This window comes from Chlorocebus sabaeus, chromosome 22, assembly GCF_047675955.1.
Source record: "Chlorocebus sabaeus isolate Y175 chromosome 22, mChlSab1.0.hap1, whole genome shotgun sequence".
Lineage (NCBI taxonomy): Eukaryota > Metazoa > Chordata > Mammalia > Primates > Cercopithecidae > Chlorocebus > Chlorocebus sabaeus.
The window spans coordinates 42,766,784-42,785,831 of record NC_132925.1 but is presented as its reverse complement, the minus strand read 5'-3'; the positions used below and the strand labels follow the sequence as shown (position 1 = coordinate 42,785,831).

At 51.1% G+C, this 19,048-nt stretch overlaps 1 protein-coding gene across 2 annotated transcripts in view; it reads right to left on the bottom strand.

The window, feature by feature from the left end:
• The window catches only part of PDIA5 (protein disulfide isomerase family A member 5), a 92,788-nt gene that overhangs the window by 2,303 nt on the left and 71,437 nt on the right, over positions 1–19,048 (bottom strand). For both annotated transcript variants that reach the window (XM_007985591.3, XM_007985593.3), the window contains exons 12-15: positions 12,840–12,910; positions 12,176–12,336; positions 9,396–9,526; positions 4,795–4,865 (exon numbers count right to left, since the gene is read on the bottom strand). In XM_007985591.3, coding sequence (XP_007983782.2) covers positions 4,795–4,865; positions 9,396–9,526; positions 12,176–12,336; positions 12,840–12,910 — 434 coding nt within the window. The remainder of the gene's footprint in view (positions 1–4,794; positions 4,866–9,395; positions 9,527–12,175; positions 12,337–12,839; positions 12,911–19,048) is intronic.

The window sequence follows — 19,048 nt, the reverse complement described above, 5'->3', positions numbered from 1 at the left end:
GTAAGGTGCGGCCTCCCCTGGCCATCAGGTGCCACCCTCACCCCTCTCACCCTCATGCTTCCCTTCTACTCTTCGGTTATGTAACATTCTATATGGTGAGACTTATAAAACAGAGTTTACAAACTTGCTGCCTGCAATCTGTGTTTGGCTCTTAGTCCTGTTCTATTTGGCCCACATTAAATTTAACAACAACAACAACAAAATAAATAAATAAATCTGAATTAGCTCCACCATAGAAATGGAGCCAGAAGATTTAATACAACAATTTGGCTTTCCAGCTTCTCTTTAAAAAAGTCAGAAGAGTTGATGGCACTTACCTTGCAGTCTCACAGGTGACAACTGGCTGGGCGGAGAGGCAGCTGTCCTTCAGGTAAGCTAAATGTACCTTCCCCAGCATCCTCTGGAGCCCAATTCACCCAGGCCACCAGACTGGCCCCTACACACTTCTGATAACCCCAGCCCACCTCTAAAGCACTTTATTATTTAAAAACATGAGGCAGATGCTCCCCTGGCCAAATGGTGGGGTTCCATTTCCCAGGGTAGGTGCTATGGGGCCCCGCCCAGGGGCACGGGCATCCACACACTCTCCTTCCCTGCAGCCGGCGGCTAAGGCCCCATGTCCAGCCCGGGCCAGGAGCTGCTGCTCCGCTGTGAAAGTGCTGGACGAATATGGCTCCAGGCTGCTGCTCTCCCTGCATCTGCTTTAAATTATGAATTTAATTTGCATACATGCTCTGGAGCTGTTGGAAACACAGTGTATGGTTTTATAAATCTACTAAATTAGAAATGTATACTTGTTCTGAATCACCTAAACTAGCTGCCAGCTGCATACACGGAGTGCAACTTCTAGCTGCAAAGGCGAATCCATGTGCAGTTTCCACAGAAGAGGAGACAAATGCGTCCTCCCCAAAGGCAGCAGCTTAGACTCTTTGGAAAGAAGGCAGCGAATAAAGCTCTTCTCAGCCATTGAAATTTCACCTAAATGCCTGCACCCCTACATCCAACTCAAGATTTGCACTGATCACCTGCAACACGAACACCTATGATTTCTCAGTTTGCTCTATGGTGGTTGGTACAAATTCCTGGGGCACACACTGCTGGTGTCCTGCCACATCCCCTTGGACCAGCCCTTGCCACAGCACCTGCTACTCTCAGCCTCAGAGCATCCTCCCAGCCTCAAGGAGCTGGACGTAAAGCCAATGACAGATGGGGTTCTAGAACAAGGACCCTGGCTTCCTTGGCCTTTGAGTGGAACAGCTCTGTGTCATGTTTCCTGGTGAGGTTTCCCGTGGGACTGAGCCTTGGTGACTCATACAGTCATCTGTCCAGAAAACACCTGCTTTGGTTCCTCCCCTTTCATATCTCACTTCCAGGATCCTCTGTGAACTTCCTGAGGTCACTTCCCAAATAAATTCCTTGCACATGAGCCCAGGGGCAGAGTCTGCTTCTGGGAGAACTCAAACTCTGACAATGCTTGTTTGCGATTCTCACTCTGCCCCTCTCCGGCTGAGAAACTAGCATATGATCTCTCTAAGATTCAATCACCTACCTCTTCAGCAAAATGAGCACTGTAACAATACCTAGTTGAGCAAGCTATCGTGAGGACAACATGATGTAAGTAATGCTTTCAGTGGAAGAAGAGTTCTCAGTAAATATCAAATATGTTATATTGTTCCTTCATCCCGTCAACATTTACACAGGTCTGAGGGGTCATGACTGTGGGGAGTTCAAGGACAAATGAGGTCTCTGTCCTCAGGGAGTTTTCACTCACAAAAGGCAGTAGCCAGGCTCATAAACAGGAGGACCTACATGTCATGGCCAGATTCCGGCAGCGAAGTGGGCTCATCGCAGAGGAGGGGCCCCCACTGTCTCAGGGCCTCCCTCTAGGAGTGACCTTCACACCTAGCCCCACCCCACCCCCAGGCTGGGGACACCTTGACGTGCGTGAAAGGTAAGCCCCCCACCTGCTTGCCAGCCCACCACAGGTCCTGTCTGCCTTGCCCCTTCAATAACACCATCTGTCCCAACACTAACACGTTGCAGTCCTTTCCCCATCAGTGTGCCAACCGATTAAGTTCCCAAGTAAGCTCCTGGGAGGGGGTGGAGGCTCCCTGGCTAAAATATGAGCTGCCACACACAGCTTTATTGATTCAGTAAAATAAATCTCTGCAGGACCTAATATTGACTTTGGCTATGAAAATGGAAGTGAACAACCAACTGCATATTGATTGGGAAAGGAACAGGGGCTGGCTTCTGGGTGGAAAAACCCCACAATTCCAGCTAACAAGTGGCAGCATGGGGTGTCAGGAGACCCAGTTCTGGCTGTCAGTGACCCGCTGGGCATTCCTGGGCATGGGACACAGCTCCTCTCTGGGCCTGGATCCCTCACATATAAAGGGAGAGGGGACAGGCCAACAGTCCCCACACACCAGCCTGTGGCCAGCACAAGAGCCAGCTCTTAAAAATCACAAATTTCCAGCACCATCCCCCAGAGACTCCAATCTGATAGTTGGAGGATGGGACCCAGTAGTCACGGTGCCATGTCTGGAGCACAGAGTGGGCACCAGTAAGTTCAGCCCCCCAGGCCAGATGGCTGGCTTCCATGATGTCATGAATGTAATCTCCAGGAAACCCAGGCAGGCCACCTGCCTCGGACAGAGAGGTTATGAAGTGCATTCCTGAACGCAAGTGAGGGTGATCCCTGGCTTGGAATAAAGGAAGCTGAAAGGAGAGACAGAAGGAATAAGAGACAGAGGGATTGAACCCAGGAAAATGCCACAACACCACTGGTCTAAGACAATCAAGCAAAGGTGTGTCAGTGTCTAAGGGGAAGGGAGCATCAAGGAAATGGGCCCCCGTGTAGCAGTGGAGGGGGAATGGGAGGAGGAGACATCGGATCTCAGTTGCCCGCTGGAGGCCTGGCAAGTCTGGCCTCACCTGCACTGATGCAGGTCAGGCCATAGGGCAGCCTCAGCAGCGGTCTAGTGGGCAGAAAGGGGCCACGTCAAGGGGGCTGCCCCTTCAGGGTTTCCCCAGTCCCCCAGGTGCCTCAGTTGGACCACACTCCCTGACACCATGCTCCCCAGCATGGTGGGCAAGCCCAGGCTGTGTGGGCCAGTCATGCCTCAAGATCCTCACAGATCTCCTGGGGCCTGTGGAGACCTGAGTGGCTGGTGGGACAGGGAGATGGCACACCTCAGCCTTTCTCCTGCTGCCCAGAGCACCCAGCGTTCTGGGTGGGGTGTGATGGACGTCAATGCAGAGTGGCACCTATTCCAGTCCTGTGGACTGGCAGCCCAGGCCGTGCTGGATATCCTGGGACCCCCAAGCAGGAGCAACCACCCTGTGCTGTGCACAAGTGGGTGGGGACAATGAGGGACATGGACATGGGAAGGAAGCCTCCGCTGCCACACACCCCTCAGTGCAGGGAAAGGGGCAGGCAGAGGAGAAAATGCTTCTGGTCATTGTACTCCCTTCCGGTGGGGGTGAGGGGTGTCTCAAAGCTGCAGCCAAGGCTTGTGGGTAACAATGGGACCTCCTGACTCCAGAGAGAGTCCCGGGCTCTAGGTCTAAGTGGGAATCAGGTCCCCAGTTCGTCCCTACTCTCCCTACATGGGCCTGTCCCCAGCCTGGCTTCTTTTGGCTTTATGTCCCTGTAAAGTTCTCATCACCCCATCTCTGCCACTCTCTCTGGGCCCGTTAAGGTGATCCCAGCACCTGTATCTCTGCTCCTACAAGGCCTGGATGGTACCTTGAGGCCTGACCTCCTGTTGGCCTCGATCAAAACTGCAAGCCCTGCCCACCCAGCCCTGGGATGGCCATCCGTCTCTGCTTGTGAGTGCTGTTCCACTGATACCAGCTCCCCTTCCCTGCCTTGGCTGAACCTCCGTCTAGGCCTGCTTGGCCTGTTTACCATCCAGGACTCTCTGCTCAGCTTATGTCTGGCCTTGGTTCCTTCCAGCCTGCCCTCGCCCCACCTGGGATTCTACCCAGGAAAGTAGGTAAACCCACGTGTGACTCTGGGTTTGGGTGTGTGTGAATGCAGATCCCACATGACTGCCAGCTTCTAGGGCCTGTTAGGCCAGAGGTTCCCATGACTGAGTCTCAGGGTTGGGAGGAATCTTTGCAGTCTTCTGCATCAGCACTGCCTGGCATGGATGAAAAGGGAACTCAAAGTCTGGCAGTCAATCACACTTCCCCAAATTCAGGGGTATTTCCCTGTCCCACAAGCCCTCTCCCAGCAGCAGCCCCCACTGCACCAGCTGCCTTGGGGGGATGTGCCTGAGGGATGCACCTGGCGGCCCTGCACTCTAATCCAATCTGCAGCTCTAGCTTGTTAATTTTATGCTTCATCAGTTGGCAACTGCAGGAGCCTTTCACTTAGGCAGGGCGAGGCTCCACTGACATAGCCTTGCTCTCCTCCACCGTGGCATCCTCCAGTTGACTTTTGTTGGATTTTTAAATTTGTATTTTTAATTATATAAGTAATGCATGATGATAATCCTACAGTAAAAATGTTCAAGCACTAAAAAAGTAAACAGATGACCCTTTTAACCATCCCTCTCCTCCAAGTAAGTGCTAGAATGGTTTAGCGTATCCCTTTTAGTTGATTTTGCAGCATAAATCCAGCCTGCCCTATCTTCCTTATAAAGAGAATGTCCTGGTTCCCAAGGAATTCCCTGCTTACAGGTCTTAGCTGACCTTCCCCAGTTTGGGGAAGGGACTTGAATGACAAGGAGGAAGGTGTAGGAATTAGCTGGAGGCAGATCAGGAGATGAAGAAGGCTATCCTTACCTTTCGGTCATCTTTGAAGGCATCAGCAGCAGCAGTAAAGTGCGGAATGACCTTCTTACAGTGAGGGCACCCTGTGTGAGGGGGGAAGAGAGCGCACAGGACAGTGACGTATGGGCAGGGAGGCTGCAGGGCCAGGGGCCCTTCCTGAAAGCTCCAGAGAGGGCTCTCCAGGAGCCCCAACCCAGCCCGCCACACTGTCAGGGTCCTTTTATCAACCTTGCCAGTCTAACCACCTCCTGCCCATGTCTGATCTATTGGTGGGGGGATTGGTAGGAGTCCCTGTCACAAGCATCATATGCTCCTGCCCAGGCTGGGGGGCAATGGTCACTGTAGTATAGTTCTGCTCCTTCCACAGAGGACGAGGAAGAGTCTGATCTTGGGGGCAGAGGGAGCTTTGGGCTTAAAGAGGAAGACACGGAATTCTCAGAGCCTGCTATAATCTTCTCTTGCTCCAGAGACAATAGCAAATCTCTCCATTTCCTGACTGAGAGGAAGTGGCACTGGGAAATGCAGGCTGGGGGGATTTCAGGGCACCCGCTGCTCATGCTTTGCTGCTAACTTCTGCATTCCTAGCAACTCCCACCCAGCCTAGACTATGAGCAGCCAAACCAGGCCCTGGTCCCCGGGTCTCCGTCGACTCTCTGCTCTACAATAACCAGAACCTCGAACCCAGGAACCAGAAGGCCATGGTCGGGGTAAGAGGGAGAGAAGCTACAGGATGTCACCAGGCAGTCCTCAGATCCCTTGACGGTCTCTGTCCCAGGTAGAAAGCTTGTCAGAGCAGCCTAAGGCCTTTGAGCTATACAGGGGCCCCTAACTCCAACATCTGTCTCTTGTTCTGGGCATCACCCTGAGCCCCAACTCTGACCTCAGTGTCTCAGAAGCAGGGTAGGGACCTCTGTGGGGGCCACTTTCTCCTCCTGTCCTGGTGAGCCCAGGAAGCTGCAGGCTGACCCAGCCCTTCCCTCAGCACTAACAGATCAGAATCCAAACCCCCCTCCTCTCTCAGCCCTTTCCCAGTCACTGGTGAACAGAACCACCCAGGGCGCAGTAGGGTTCTGAGGGGAGGGTTTCCCTGAACAAGGGGAGGCTCCAGCCCACACCTCCTACTTCAGCCAGCCTACCTCAGCCTCGGGAAGGCAGAGATGCCACGGTGGGAACAGAAACGGCTCTGCTCATCTACTTTCTCCTTTTTAAAATAAGATAATAATGACTGGCATTTCAAAGGGTTTTGTGAAACCAAATTAAGGCTAAGCTACAAGTTTAATCTGAATTTAGTCCTTGAGCCAGTCCTGAGATGAGCAGGACCACCCACATGGCCTGGCTGGCAGAGTGGCCAGCTGGCCCAGAGCATTGTGGGGGGTGACGGGGGGTGGGGGTGTAGAGGGATTTGCCAAGTCTCATGCAGAAGGAGCAGAAGAGACCTGGGCCAGTGATGGGTTATATCAGAAATGAGACAAGCACAGCTTAGCAATGTGTCTAGCATAGCCTAGCTCACGGCAGAGACTGGCTGATTTTTTAATAGCCTAAAATGGCAATTACAAGTAACACTTCACTAATTTGACATAACAGAAAGAAAAATAGCTCAAATTCACGAAAATGTCACACTATAAAGGGATGATGTTATAAAAATTTCAAAACACTTAAAGAGCACAATCTACTGGTTAACAAGGTACATCACAGACAGCTCCTGCAGGCAGCTGCAGGCCCCTTGTGTGTGGTGTGTGCCCATAATAGCATTAGTCTGGCTGAAAATAACCACCCCTTCGTGAAAACCTGGTTTGACTATTAATTTTTCCTTTTTAACCTCTTTGTTCATTGAAAGTCTAAAGGTAACTGTCAGCCTAGTGTAAATTCCTGTTACCATCAATTTAAAATATCTAGGCCTCAGATTAATGGACTTCTGTTGCATCTAATTTTCTCATTATCCAAAAGAAAGAGTGGGGCCAGTGAATAATGGGAGGAAGGGCTGTTTCAGAAAGTGCGTGAAGATGCTTCCAAGAGGTGTCAGGAGGGCCAGATGTGGATGATTTTTTTTTTTAATGTGGGCTTAAAAAAAAAAAAAAAAGGCACTGCCTCTGTGTAGCAGAAAACCAAAGAAGCCTCTCAGAGAGGGGAAAGAGGAACAAAGACTGAGGACAGGCTGGACAATTGCAGTTTAGAGACTCCGCCAAGCTGGCCTAAGAAGGGCAGTCACCATGACCAGACCATTCAGCATAAAAGGAGCAAAGAAACAGCAGGAGGAAGAGCCATGCAGAAGCTGGGGAGACAGGATGTGGGGGCAGACATGGTGGGAGAAGGGATATGGGAGGTGGAGAGATGTGAGGGGAGGTAAGGTGTTGGGGTGGGGCAGCTAGAAGGGGAGCAGGAAATGTGTGGGCAGGCTGCTTTTCCTTTAGACCTCTATCAGGCATTTGACTTTACTATTTGACATTCCTGTAGTATTTAGATCCTTCATATATAAAAAGTATATAGTATATGCTATATTTATGTATAAAAATAAGTATTTTTTTATTATTAAAAAGTCAAAAGAGATATCTTTTTTGTCCTTGGATAGTCTTCCCCCTGTAACCCACTGATAAAGATGTATGTCCCTGGGGCAAGGTTTAGGGACAGAAAAACACAGTAAGAGAGATGAAGAAACTCTAAGGAGCAAGCCCTCTGCCAGAGGTTGAGTCACTCAGTGACCCTGCCCTGGATGAATTGTGTTTAGGGTTTCGTCAGGGTAGACAGTGAGCCTCTCAAGGCCTGGCAGGGACATGTCTCCTTTCCTTGTACCCTGGGCCCTGGACACTGCACAGCACAGAGCTGATATCTGATGGATAGATGGAAGGCAGGCAGGCAGGCAGGCAGGAAGGCAGGAAGGCAGGAAGGCAGGCAGGAAGGAAGGAAGGAAGGAAGGAAGGAAGGCAGGCAGGAAGGCAGGCAGGAAGGAAGAAGGAAGGAAGGAAGGAGGAAGGAAGGAAGGAGGAAGGAAGGAAGGCAGGAAGGAAGGAAGGAGGAAGGAAGGAAGGCAGGAAGGAAGGAAGAAGGAAGGAAGGAAGGAAGGAAGGAGGAAGGAAGGAGGAAGAAAGGAAGGAAGGAGGAAGGAAGGAAGGAAGGCAGGCAGGAAGGAAGGAAGACAGGAAGGAAGAAAGGAGGAAGAAAGGAAGGAGGAAGGAAGGAAGGAGGAAGAAAGGAAGGAAGGAGGAAGGAAGGAAGGAAGGCAGGCAGGCAGGCAGGAAGACAGGAAGGAAGGAAGGAGGAAGGAAGGAAGGAGGAAGGAAGGAAGGAAGGAGGAAGGAAGGAGTTGTAGATCTTTGGCAGCCCAAAGGGGTAAGAATCTCTCCCAGATTCCCTGGGGATTCAAGCACCTGTCTGCCCCAGCAGCCAGGGTCAAGGGTGGCAGAGGGCTTATGTCTGCTCTGAAGGCCCCTCAGTCAGGGAGGAGCTGAAGAGAGGCAGAGGAAGCACTGTGGCTCTGGTCCAGAGGTCTGGGGGAAAGTATTTCATCTGGACCCCAGGGCTGGGCAAGGGCTCCCACTCCTGCAGCCAGGTTCTACTTGCGGCTGAAAACTCTCTCACTCTCTGGACTGTGCCTGTGACAGACAGAGAGCCACCCAGGCTGCGGAAGGGGCCTGCCACTAACTTGCCCCATGGCCTTGGGCAAGGCTCAGTTCGCCAGAAGGAAGACGTCAGCTCCTGAAAATTTTCAGGCTTCTGGGCACACTGTACAGACTGAAGAGGACAGCCGGAAGCTCCCTAACAGACTGGGAGGGGACAAGTCCCACTCTGAGAAGGAAAGGCAGAAAGAGATGGGCAAGAAGGCTGTCTCAGGGAGGGGGCTGAGGCTGTGGCGGCCCCTCTCAGACCCTGAGATCACAGAGACTCCATGGATTACTGACACTTGAAAGGTGGGGGCAGGGGGAGCCAACAGGAGGGCCGGCTACAACTGAGCGGGTTTATGACTAGATTGAGCTGCCTGGCTTCTCTGTAGACCACAGCTTTTATTATCCTCACTCCATTAAGCTGAGTTGTAACCTGGGGGAGAGAGAGAAGGGCAGCAGAGAGTGGGAAATTCTAAGAACCTTTCATTGTAAGTATCAATTAACAACTTCAAAATGGGAATACACAGAAACCCGAGGTCACAGACGTCAATGTCGGCAGACGTGTCACTTCTTCAGCTTAAGCTCTGATTAAAACGAGAACAGCACAGGAGCTCAGGAGTGAATGTGGCTGTGCCTATGTCACGGCTCCAGAGCCATTTGGAAGGGCAGGGAGAGGGGGTTCCAAGTGTCTGGAGGAGGAAGACGGGGCGGAGGCAGCTGAGGAGTGGGAAGTGTACGAGTAGGGGACAGGGGCATGGAGAAGCCCAGGGACAAGAGGGAACCAGCACAGAGGCAGAGGGATTTAGGACACGAGAAAGGCTGCCCCAAAGGAAGGAGAGTCCAACAAGGCTGACAAAAGAGGCCCTGGATTTGAAGGGCCTCTCAGCCTGGAATAAAATTGGAGAGCCTGGTTCATAGCTGCCTTGGTCCCTGGGGTGGGTGTGCAGGTCTTCTTGGTTTGGTGGGGCCAAACACCTCTTACCGTGCCACTCAGTGAGCACCCAAGCTACTTACAAGGGGCGTAGAACATGACCAAGGTGTGTTTCTTCTTCTTCAGGGTCTCCCGGAAGTTGTCCCCCACCAGGTGCAACACGCTTGTCTGCTGCTCTTCCCACGTGGGCTCTGGCGGCGGGGGGGCCTCAGGGCTGCAAGAAGCCAGGGGAGCGGGGAGGCAGCCATGAGGAGAGATTTTTAGATGGGCAAGGAAGTCCACCCTCAATGTCCCAACCACTTGGGGGAACATGCATGAAGAAACCACTACAATCCTTCTAAAATTTCATTTTAAAACCGTAGTTCAAACGCAAACAAATCTGTGCCACCAGCAAAGATCTTCCCTGATTCCCTCTGAGAAGCCCATTAAGGAGCCATTTTGTAAAATACGGAAGACTTGACCCCATTTTAGGGCAGGGCAGCCCCCCAGTTGTGGGCCATGAACTCCTTGACAAGGGCATAGTGCCACCTCCACTTGGGCTCCTAGGTCCCTCCTTCCTGCCCCCTCTAGGACCCTACATTATTGTTCATTATTTTCTGCTTCTCAGCCTTTGTTCTGGTGGAGAGCATGGGCCAAGGAGTGAGGTGGGCCTGGGTTCAAGTCCAGCTGTGCAACCTTACCAGCTGTGCAACCTTAGGTAAGTTACTAAACCCCTCTGAGTCTCCATTTTCTTTTCTGTTAAATGAGGACAATAGGATCTTTATGAAGAGTACAGAATATATGTAAAGCATCTACTCAGTCAAGGAACTGATATTTACTGAGAGCCTAGATGCTCTAATAAATGCCAGGTGTTGGATAAATATTATTGCTTCTCAGTCTCTTGCTGTCCACTGGGTCCTTCCACTCTGCCTCATGCAAGGATGGATCTCGAGGGCCTTGCAATAGCCTTTGCTCCCCTGCTCCCCTCTCTATAACCCAACTCCCCTTTTTAATTCCTCATTTAATTCCCTAGACAAGTCTATGGGGAAATTACTGTCTCCATCTTACATAGATGGAGATGGGAAGCTGGGGCTTAGAGGCGTCAAAGAAATGGCTCAAGGTCACGATCTAAGCCCAGGTCTCTCAGACTCCAAAGCCCATGCTCTTGACCTAAAAACGCTTAAGAAAGTACTTAAACCTGAAAGCACTTAGCCTGAGTGCTTTTCAGGCTCTCAGTAGCAGCAGCGGATTCCCTCGGCTCTCTAACCATAAGTCCAAGCATCACAGGGACCTGGCCAGATCCCCCGCCCCACCCAGTCCTTTCCAGTGAACCAGCCCTGGCACCAGAGCAAGGCTGGAAAAGTGGGTGTGAACAAGCCACTTGCTTCAGACACTAGAAGGCCTTGACAGTGAGCACCTTGTCCGTTTCAGAGGCAAACCATCGTTTTCCTCTGGTCCCTAAGACAAAGGCCTGGCTACTTTCCAAATCCTCCCAGTGGACGAGCAGGACAAAGTGGGAGAAGCCGAGGCCAGGATGTCACCAGTCCATTCACCTCTTGCCAGAGGCCTCCCCTGAATCTAGTGGCAACTTTGCTGCCATTCCACAAGCTGGTGTTTCTCAGAACACCATGGCTGAGGTTCCCATTCACACCTCTTGAATCAGAGTCTGAGTCTGTGTTTTAAATAAACACCTCATATCTGACCAATGTCCTAACAAAGTAGCTCAGACCGTATAGGTTCAACTGTGTCCCCCTCTAATTCATATGTTGAGGTCCTAACCCCCATTATCTCAGAATGTGACTATATCTAGAGATAAATTATCCCTTTAAAGGGATAATTCAGTTAAGATGAGGTCATTAGGGTGTGCTCTCATCCAACATGACTGGTGTCCTCATAAGAAGAGCAGATTAGGTCACAGATACATATAGAGGGGCGGCCATGGGAAGTCACAGGCAGATGGCCAAGGGGAGGGGCCTCAGAAGAAACCAACCCTGCCAACATCTTGATCTCTGATTTCTAGCCTCCAAAATTGTAAGAAAATAGGCTGCACACAGTGGCTCATGCCTGTAATCCTGGCACTTTGGGAGGCTGAGGTGGGTGGATCACTTGAGCTTAGGAGACCAGCCTGGGCAACATGGTGAAACCTGTCTCTACTAAAAATACAAAAAATTAGCCAGGCATGATGGCATGTGCCTGTAATCCCAGCTACCTGGGAGGCTAAGGCAGGAGAATCGCTTAAACCTGGGAGGTGGAGGCTGCAGTGAGCTGAGATTGTGCCTCCAGCTTGGGTGACTGAGTGAGACTGTCTCAAAACAAAACAAAACAAAATTGTAAGAAAATAAACTTCTGTTATATTGTTATATTATATTGTTGAGCCACCTGGTTTATTACTTTGTTATGGCAACACTAGCAAACTAATACACAGGCTGAGGGGGCTCTTCAAAATCTTTATCCTCAGCTGCAAACCACCGCGGCCTGCCCTGTGGACACTACCAGAGGCCCGGCCAACCACTAGCAAACCTGGACGAAATGAGTCTAGCTCTGGCTATGAAGAGCTGTGTCTCCTTCATTTATTCAAAGGGACTGGAATAAAATGCAGACAATGAGACCTGGGCCTAAGGAGGCTGAGACAGAGAAAAAGCAACACACGGTTTAGTGTGTCGATGAAGCTGCGTCCAGAAGGACTGCCAGCAGTGACCTGCTGATCAGGACACGTGATCAGCACATAAAGGGTGGTTTTAGGGTTGAGGAAGTCAGATCCGACTTGAATCCTGTGGGCCTGAGCCCAGGACATTGACCATAAAGTTTACTTCACCTCCTCAAGGTGGTCTCCAGGGGCCGCCAGCCGGCAGTTAGGATGTGCTGTTGAGATCGTAACACTTACTTTTGCATCCACTCGAGAAGCTTCTTCTTTGTCCTGAGCACCGGCACTGCATATTTCTCTCCACTCTTAAAATACTTCAATGTAGGAAACTCTGAGATGTGGAATCTTTCTGCCAGGGCCTTGTTGACAGTGGCATCGACAGCTGCAAGGACACCAGAGCTCTGGGATGGGGGAAAGGCCAACCATGCATTATAGCCTCAGACGCGGTGCTGGTGGAACACAGGAGCCCAGACGCTGCCCCCACAGCCCATCCTGGACCTGCCGGAATTTAACTGGGGTGGCTAGCCCGATGGGCTCCCATATCCCAGGGAACAACTGAACACTGGCATGGCCATTTCTCATTTAGGAGCTGAGATGAGGCTTTTGAATCTGCCCCACCATCCATGTTGAGTAGATTGGCATCTGTTCCCATTAGCCAGGGTCCCAGAGAAGAGAGAGAGCAGGTAGAGGTCACCCGGACGGGCACGGGAACATGGCCCAATAGTCCTTCTGCCCTCCTCTAGGATCCCATCTGTCTAAGGTGTTCTACTTGGGCACACAGAGGTACTGCTGGCCTCCAGGGACCAGGGGAGCTGCAGCAGGGCTTGTAGGGCAAAGTCATAATGATTCCACCTGTCAATGATTCTTTCAAAGAGAACGGTGAGGGGAAGGAAAGAAAGCTTACATCCGCTTCTCCATGGAGGGCTTCTGCTGCCTTCTCAAACTCCGGCTTCATTTTCTTACAGTGGCCACACCCTGTGGGGCGAGATCAAGAGAAACCATTCTTATGGCACAGGGGCCCTCGGGATGCTCCCCTGCGCCACCTCTGTAAGGCAGCTCAGCCCCATTCCCAGACACTGGGGGGACCTGGGAGAAAAGCAGCAGCAGTACCAGCTCAAAGAAAAGAAATATTTTGCTTAATCCACCAGAAGTGGGTTGAGGTATTGGGAAGGTACTCCAGACACAAAAATAAAACAACTACATAAAGAATATGGGCAACGTGTATGTAGCCCTGGTGTGCCAGGTACTGACCAGTGCTTTACAGCCTCAAACCGCCCCACAGAGTAGAAACTGACATTATCTCCATTCTATGGATTAGATAATTGAGGCACCAAGAGGGCAGGTGACTGCCCAGGGCTATATACACAGCCGTGGGTCACAGAACTGGGTTGAAAACCCAACCGATCTGGTGAGAGGCCCCAGCTGCAGGCAGCGTGGAGGTTGTGGCACTATGCCGTGATCATCATCATCATCTTCTCTGGACAGAAGGCAGTCTGAGGCCCTGAGCTGGGCATAAAAATTCACAGAAGCATGAGTATGGGACATAATTACATTCCAGTTGTCCCCACATGACATGATAGGATTTTCTTGGGATAGAAACTGCTCCGTCCTTTTCTTACAGCCACATGAACACAGTAAGATGTCACAAATCATAAAATTTGATGCATTAAAAAGAAATTAAGCACTTCGTGTGGATGACAGACCTCGACATTTGTACATCGTTTTCATTTTAATAGAAAGAGTACTTTCTGGCCTCTGATGCTGGAGGGACTGGGAGGTGAGGGGTCTGCAGACTGGCTTAGGCTGGAGGCTGCTCAGAAGGTGAGCCCGGCTGTGCGGGGACCACGCATTAACCAGGATCAGTGGATGACAGGTCGTGACTCAACCTTCTTGGGGGTGTGCTACTGTGTGGGAGCTGAGAACGCTGTAATTCTACCACTGATTGTTAGGAAAAAGAAAGACAAGAAGAAATGAAGACAGAAAGTCAAACAGTATAATCAGAGGAGACCTCCCACTGAGCTATGGAATCGGCTTTCCTGCCTCCAGCTGAGCACACGGCAGGGATGAAAGCTCCTGTCTCCTCCTCCAAGGCCATTTCTGCATAAGTCAGCTCCAGGTGAGACATGAACCTGTCTCATGCTTAATCTCTCCACTCCACTCCTGCCTGTACCTGGCTTCCTCAGCTCATCCTCACCCTGTCCCTCTCAGGGACAAGGGACCCTGGAGTGCTACTCCCCACTTAACTGATAACAGAAAACCAAACCAATCCTCGAGCTCCCAGGCAGTGTTGTCAAGCTCCTCCTCTGGACAGAGCACTGGAGACATGACTTGGTCAAGGGCACTGACCCTCATGGAATGCAGCCAAGGGAGTGACTACAGTTCTGAGCCACACCAACATGTCTGTTCTTCCCAGGTGGATCCAAGAAGAGAGACACTGCTAACCCTCAACTGGGAGGCTCCACAACAAGAAGAGGAGGAACTGCTGGGTATACAGGCATCTCTGCTGCCATTATCTAGGAAGCTCCCTACTCCTGTTGGGCTATGATGCAGAAGAAAGGGTAGAAAAGGCATTAGCCCTTAGAATCTTCCAGCATAATGACAGACAGGACCATGGTCTTTGGTCCAGAGGGGAATATAGTGGCACACATGATGTCTTCAAGGGATGAACCAGAGGAAGAGCACTCCTCACCTGCCCTGGCAGCCCTGGGGGAGCTGGCAGCTGCTTTTAGCCCTATTACATATTGTACACACACTACACACTCATCACGCTGGGCTCTAAGTACCGGACAGTGACTCTCTGGTTTTTGTTTTTTTTTTTGAGATGGAGACTCGCTCTGTCGCCCAGGCTGGAGTACAGTGGCGCGATCTCAGCTCACTGCAACCTCTGCCTCCTGGGTTCAAGCAATTCTCCCGCCTCAGCCTCCCAAGTAGCTGGGACTACAGGCGCCCGCCATAATGCCCGGCTAGTTTTTTGTATTTTTAGTAGAGACGGGGTTTCACTGTGTTAGCCAGGATGGTCTCGATCTCCTGACCTCGTGATCTACCTGCCTCGGCCTCCCAAAGTGCTGGGATTACAGGCGTGAGCCACCGTGTCTGGCCCCAGATGGTGACTCTAAAGGTGGGACTTGAGGTTTTTTTTTACCTTCTACCTCCCCATGAAGCAAAAGGATCATCATTTAATAGATATATGATAAATATTTACTGGTCAGCAATGAAGAGTCCTAATTAAATAACTAGTAGACAACTCCTGGGGTGACCAGGGGCTTGAGAAGACCTCCTGGAGGTGGCAGATGAAAGGACACATGGGGGCAAGTTAGAGACAGAGGACAGAGGTCCCAGTCAGGAGGGCAGGAGTAGCCTCAGATAAACAAGGATGTCCCCATGCTCAATTCAGCAGTGCAGAACTCTGCTGCCAGGGCTGAGCAAGGCACACAGCCCCAGAAGTGCTCCTAAGGGCTCCTCTGGGACTGCTAAGCTCAGCCGCCTAGAGGCTGCCCCTGGGCTGGGCAGGGCAGCTTGGCTGTTCCTGGCCTGGTTCTCCACAGCAGATGTTCTTAATGTTCCCTGCAGTCAGACATTATGGAGATCATGATCAAAGTGGTAAACCCTTCTTCCAGAAAAATGCACACGGGTTAGACAACATTGGGAGTTTATGGTCTGACTAGACCCCACTTGGGATCCCCCCTATCATGAGCTGTAGAGGCATCAAGGTCATCATTATTTTGAATGACAAGAATATCACTTTCCAGAAATGAACATTAGCATCATCACAAGCCATGTGTCGCCTAAATAATCCAGTTACAAAAGGGTTGTTTTGTTAAGTTGGCTGTTTTCCCCACAGAAACAATTTTACACACCGATTACATGCAGATTCCCAGGGGCAACCACAAAAGCCCATTTAATAGGATGCACCTGAAACAAAAGCATGCAGTGCTATTTGTATTTCCCTGAGCCTGCTTCCAATGGGACAGGTGCAGCCTGTGATCCAGTGGGGGACAGTAGGCAGGCCCCTCCCTCTAGGCAGTGGCCCCCACCTCAGCAGTGAGAGGACCAGGGAGAGCTGGGGCAGGAGTCTGAGCCTCCCCGGCAGTCACATTCTTGAGACTGTCACAAAAGCCTCTCCTCTCCTTCCCCACACTGATACATATACTCCACATGTATGTATAATTCCAGCGGGATCCTCAGAACTGGGGTTAGGAGCCAGGACAAAGGAGGCCACCAGACTCCAAGCCAATCACTTTCCAATGGGAGGGGAAGCGGAAGAACACGGACTACTGACTTAATATGAGGTATATTAAGATTAAAAATTATTTTTTTGCTTCTCACTAAAATAGAGTGGAGTAAACCATCCTTTGGGGCCATGGTCAGGATGAAAAAAATTCTACAGTTCTTAAAGGGATCTCCCTGCCCCTGGGGCACCCCCAGGCTGCTGCTCCCTGCACCTGTCCAAGGTGAGCCCCCCATTCTCCTGCTCTCAGGCTGACCTCCTCCGACTGGGGCAGAGTGAGGGGCTCACCCTGCATGAACGAACTGCAGGAGAAGGAAGCTCAGAGACTCGCCTGCGGCTGTGAGTGAGTTCAACCTGCTCTGAGAGACCTGAGTGGTCCCTGCAAAGTCCTCAAAGGTCCACTGCCCTGAGACAGACTGACTCGGCCCAGCAGCACATAGTGGAGGACACACAGGGAGGCCTCAGGAAATACAGGTGTGAGGCCCTGGGTGGCCTCCGTGGGAGTTGGGAGAGGTAGGGAAGAGAGGCTCCCTTGACCACTCTCCCCATACCCTCCATGATATGGATGGTGCTGTCAGGCCAGCTGCTGGCAGGGCCCACGGTCAAGGTGGACAGTGGGACTGCAGCAGGAGTCGGGGGAGGGAAGACAAAGAAAAGCCAGCCGTTGCCATTCACTGCGAATCACTGTTTCTTTCGAAAGTGACCCAGCTGATGTGGCAGGACTCCTGAAGATGAGAATTCACTCTGTGCTGGTAGGGAGGTTTACTTCATCCCTTTATCAGGCTCCAGGCCTTTGACGCCACGGCCCTGCTAGGGTGGCAAGCGGGTTTCATTCCACCTGCCAGCTTCCATCAGCAGTGGGCCTGAGACAGAGGCTGAGTCTGAGAACTGGCTCACTGGGAAGAGGAGCCGTGACCACCTTGCAATGTCTGCCACAGACATGGGAAGCCAGCTGAGGTGGATACCAGGAAACCAGTTTCTGCAGCTCACACACGTGGCTGTCTCCTGGACTTCGGCCTCAGCTCCCAGAATTCCCTACCTCTATAAGGAAAGCACTCGCAATCTGTGCTGGGCTTCCACACTGTATTGCAGCAGCCCCACCAGACACGTGACACAGCTCAGTAGGTCCGTTTTACAGTGCCAGAAATTGTGGCTCTGGAAGATGAAGTAACAAATCCCCCAGGGCCATCACCACCTGCCCCCTCTTCCTCCCAGCCCCTGTCCTGATGGATAGGACCTCTCCACAGGCAGCATCCACCCTGGACAACCCCTCACAATCCTGCCTTGGTTCTGGCCCCTGCTTTGAGTCTTCCCAGTTCACTGTAGCCCCATCAAATGATCTGTTTCTCTTTTAATTACAAAATACTTCTTATTCAGGTATTTCTATGGCGTTTAATTTTGTGTTGCTTTGTGACTGTGATACTGCTGTCTTCTGTTATTTAAGGGCAGCTGGGGTATATTTTCAAAACATCAATCATATCAAATCCCTTTGCTTAAAACTTCCCAGTGGCTTCCTATCACAGGTAGATTCAAATCCAAACTTACTATGGCTACAGACCCCACACAGTCTAAGTCCTGCCTACCTTCAACCTCAACTCAGGTCACTCCTACTGCAGCCTCTGGCTCTCCTTCTCTTCTGCAATCACACCAAGCTCATTTCTACCCCAGGGCCCTGCAACATGTTCTTTCCCATGTGCGGCTCACCCCTTTACATCAGCCACTCAGGCTTCCACTCAAATTTCACCTTCTAGGAGACCCTCCCTGACCACCCATCCCAAAGGCACCTCACGCTATCATGCTTTCTCCCAATAACCTGTTTTGTTTTCTTAATTGTACTCAAAGCAGCTGGAGTAATCTGCTCACTTGTTCCCTGCCCATCCCCTCAACTGGAATGGAGGCTCTGTATGTGCAGGCAGGGGCTCAGCTGTCTTGTCTAGTTGGCCACTGTATTCCTGATACTGCCCACGCTGCTCCACACACTTCCTGAATGAATTAGCCTCATGACTTGTTAGGTTGCTAGGTTTACACCTGTGCACACAAGGTTTGGCAGGACTAAATTCTTTATGGGCAAGGGTCATGGCTTGCACTCAAATAGTCGTTAATATGACTAAACACCTCGAATGAGCAGAACTGGCAACCAAGCCATTTACTGTGTACACCCCCTCTCCTCCCCTTACCACTACCATCTTTGTGCCTCCTCTGCACCTCACTAGGAGAAAAATGTCTCCCCAAATCTCTAATATCTAAGGATGTTGTTCTAAAGTTTCCCATACATACCCTAGAATTCTCTTGATATCGTTATGGTTTTCAATTCTAGCATCAATTCCCTCTGACCCTGAATAAGACACTAAGGCTAAGCAATAAACTTCTGCAAACAGAGTTTAAGATGAGGAACTGGCCAGGCCCACAGGAGGAGAAAGGTCTGGCTGAGCAAACACCTCCCTCCCTGACACCCTCCTGTCTTGGGGAGCCACAGGTGATGGATAGAGCTGGCCGTGACCTGAGCACCAGCCCCCTGGGCCTGGCCTTCATGATGTCTCTGGCTGTAGGACAGCTGGAGGAGGAGGGTTACACGCGGGGAGCGGGACTCTGGCCCACTGCATTCCGTGTCCTGATTGTGATTTGAGGGGCCATTAAGTTTTATTGCTAAACTTCCTTGTTGGGCTTTTATCATCTGTGTAAGTGCACTTACTCTGATTTCCATGATCTGGCATAGAGGTCTGCACATCAACTCCTTGATCATGCTCTTTTCTGGCTGTGGGAATGTTGGCCTCCTGTCGACCCCAAGCCCTCAGATTCCTCTGGATTTCATTAAATTCAATTATTCTTATGATTTTATTACAGACCAGCTATAGGGCTTTCCTGGATGCTGGAACCAGAATTTC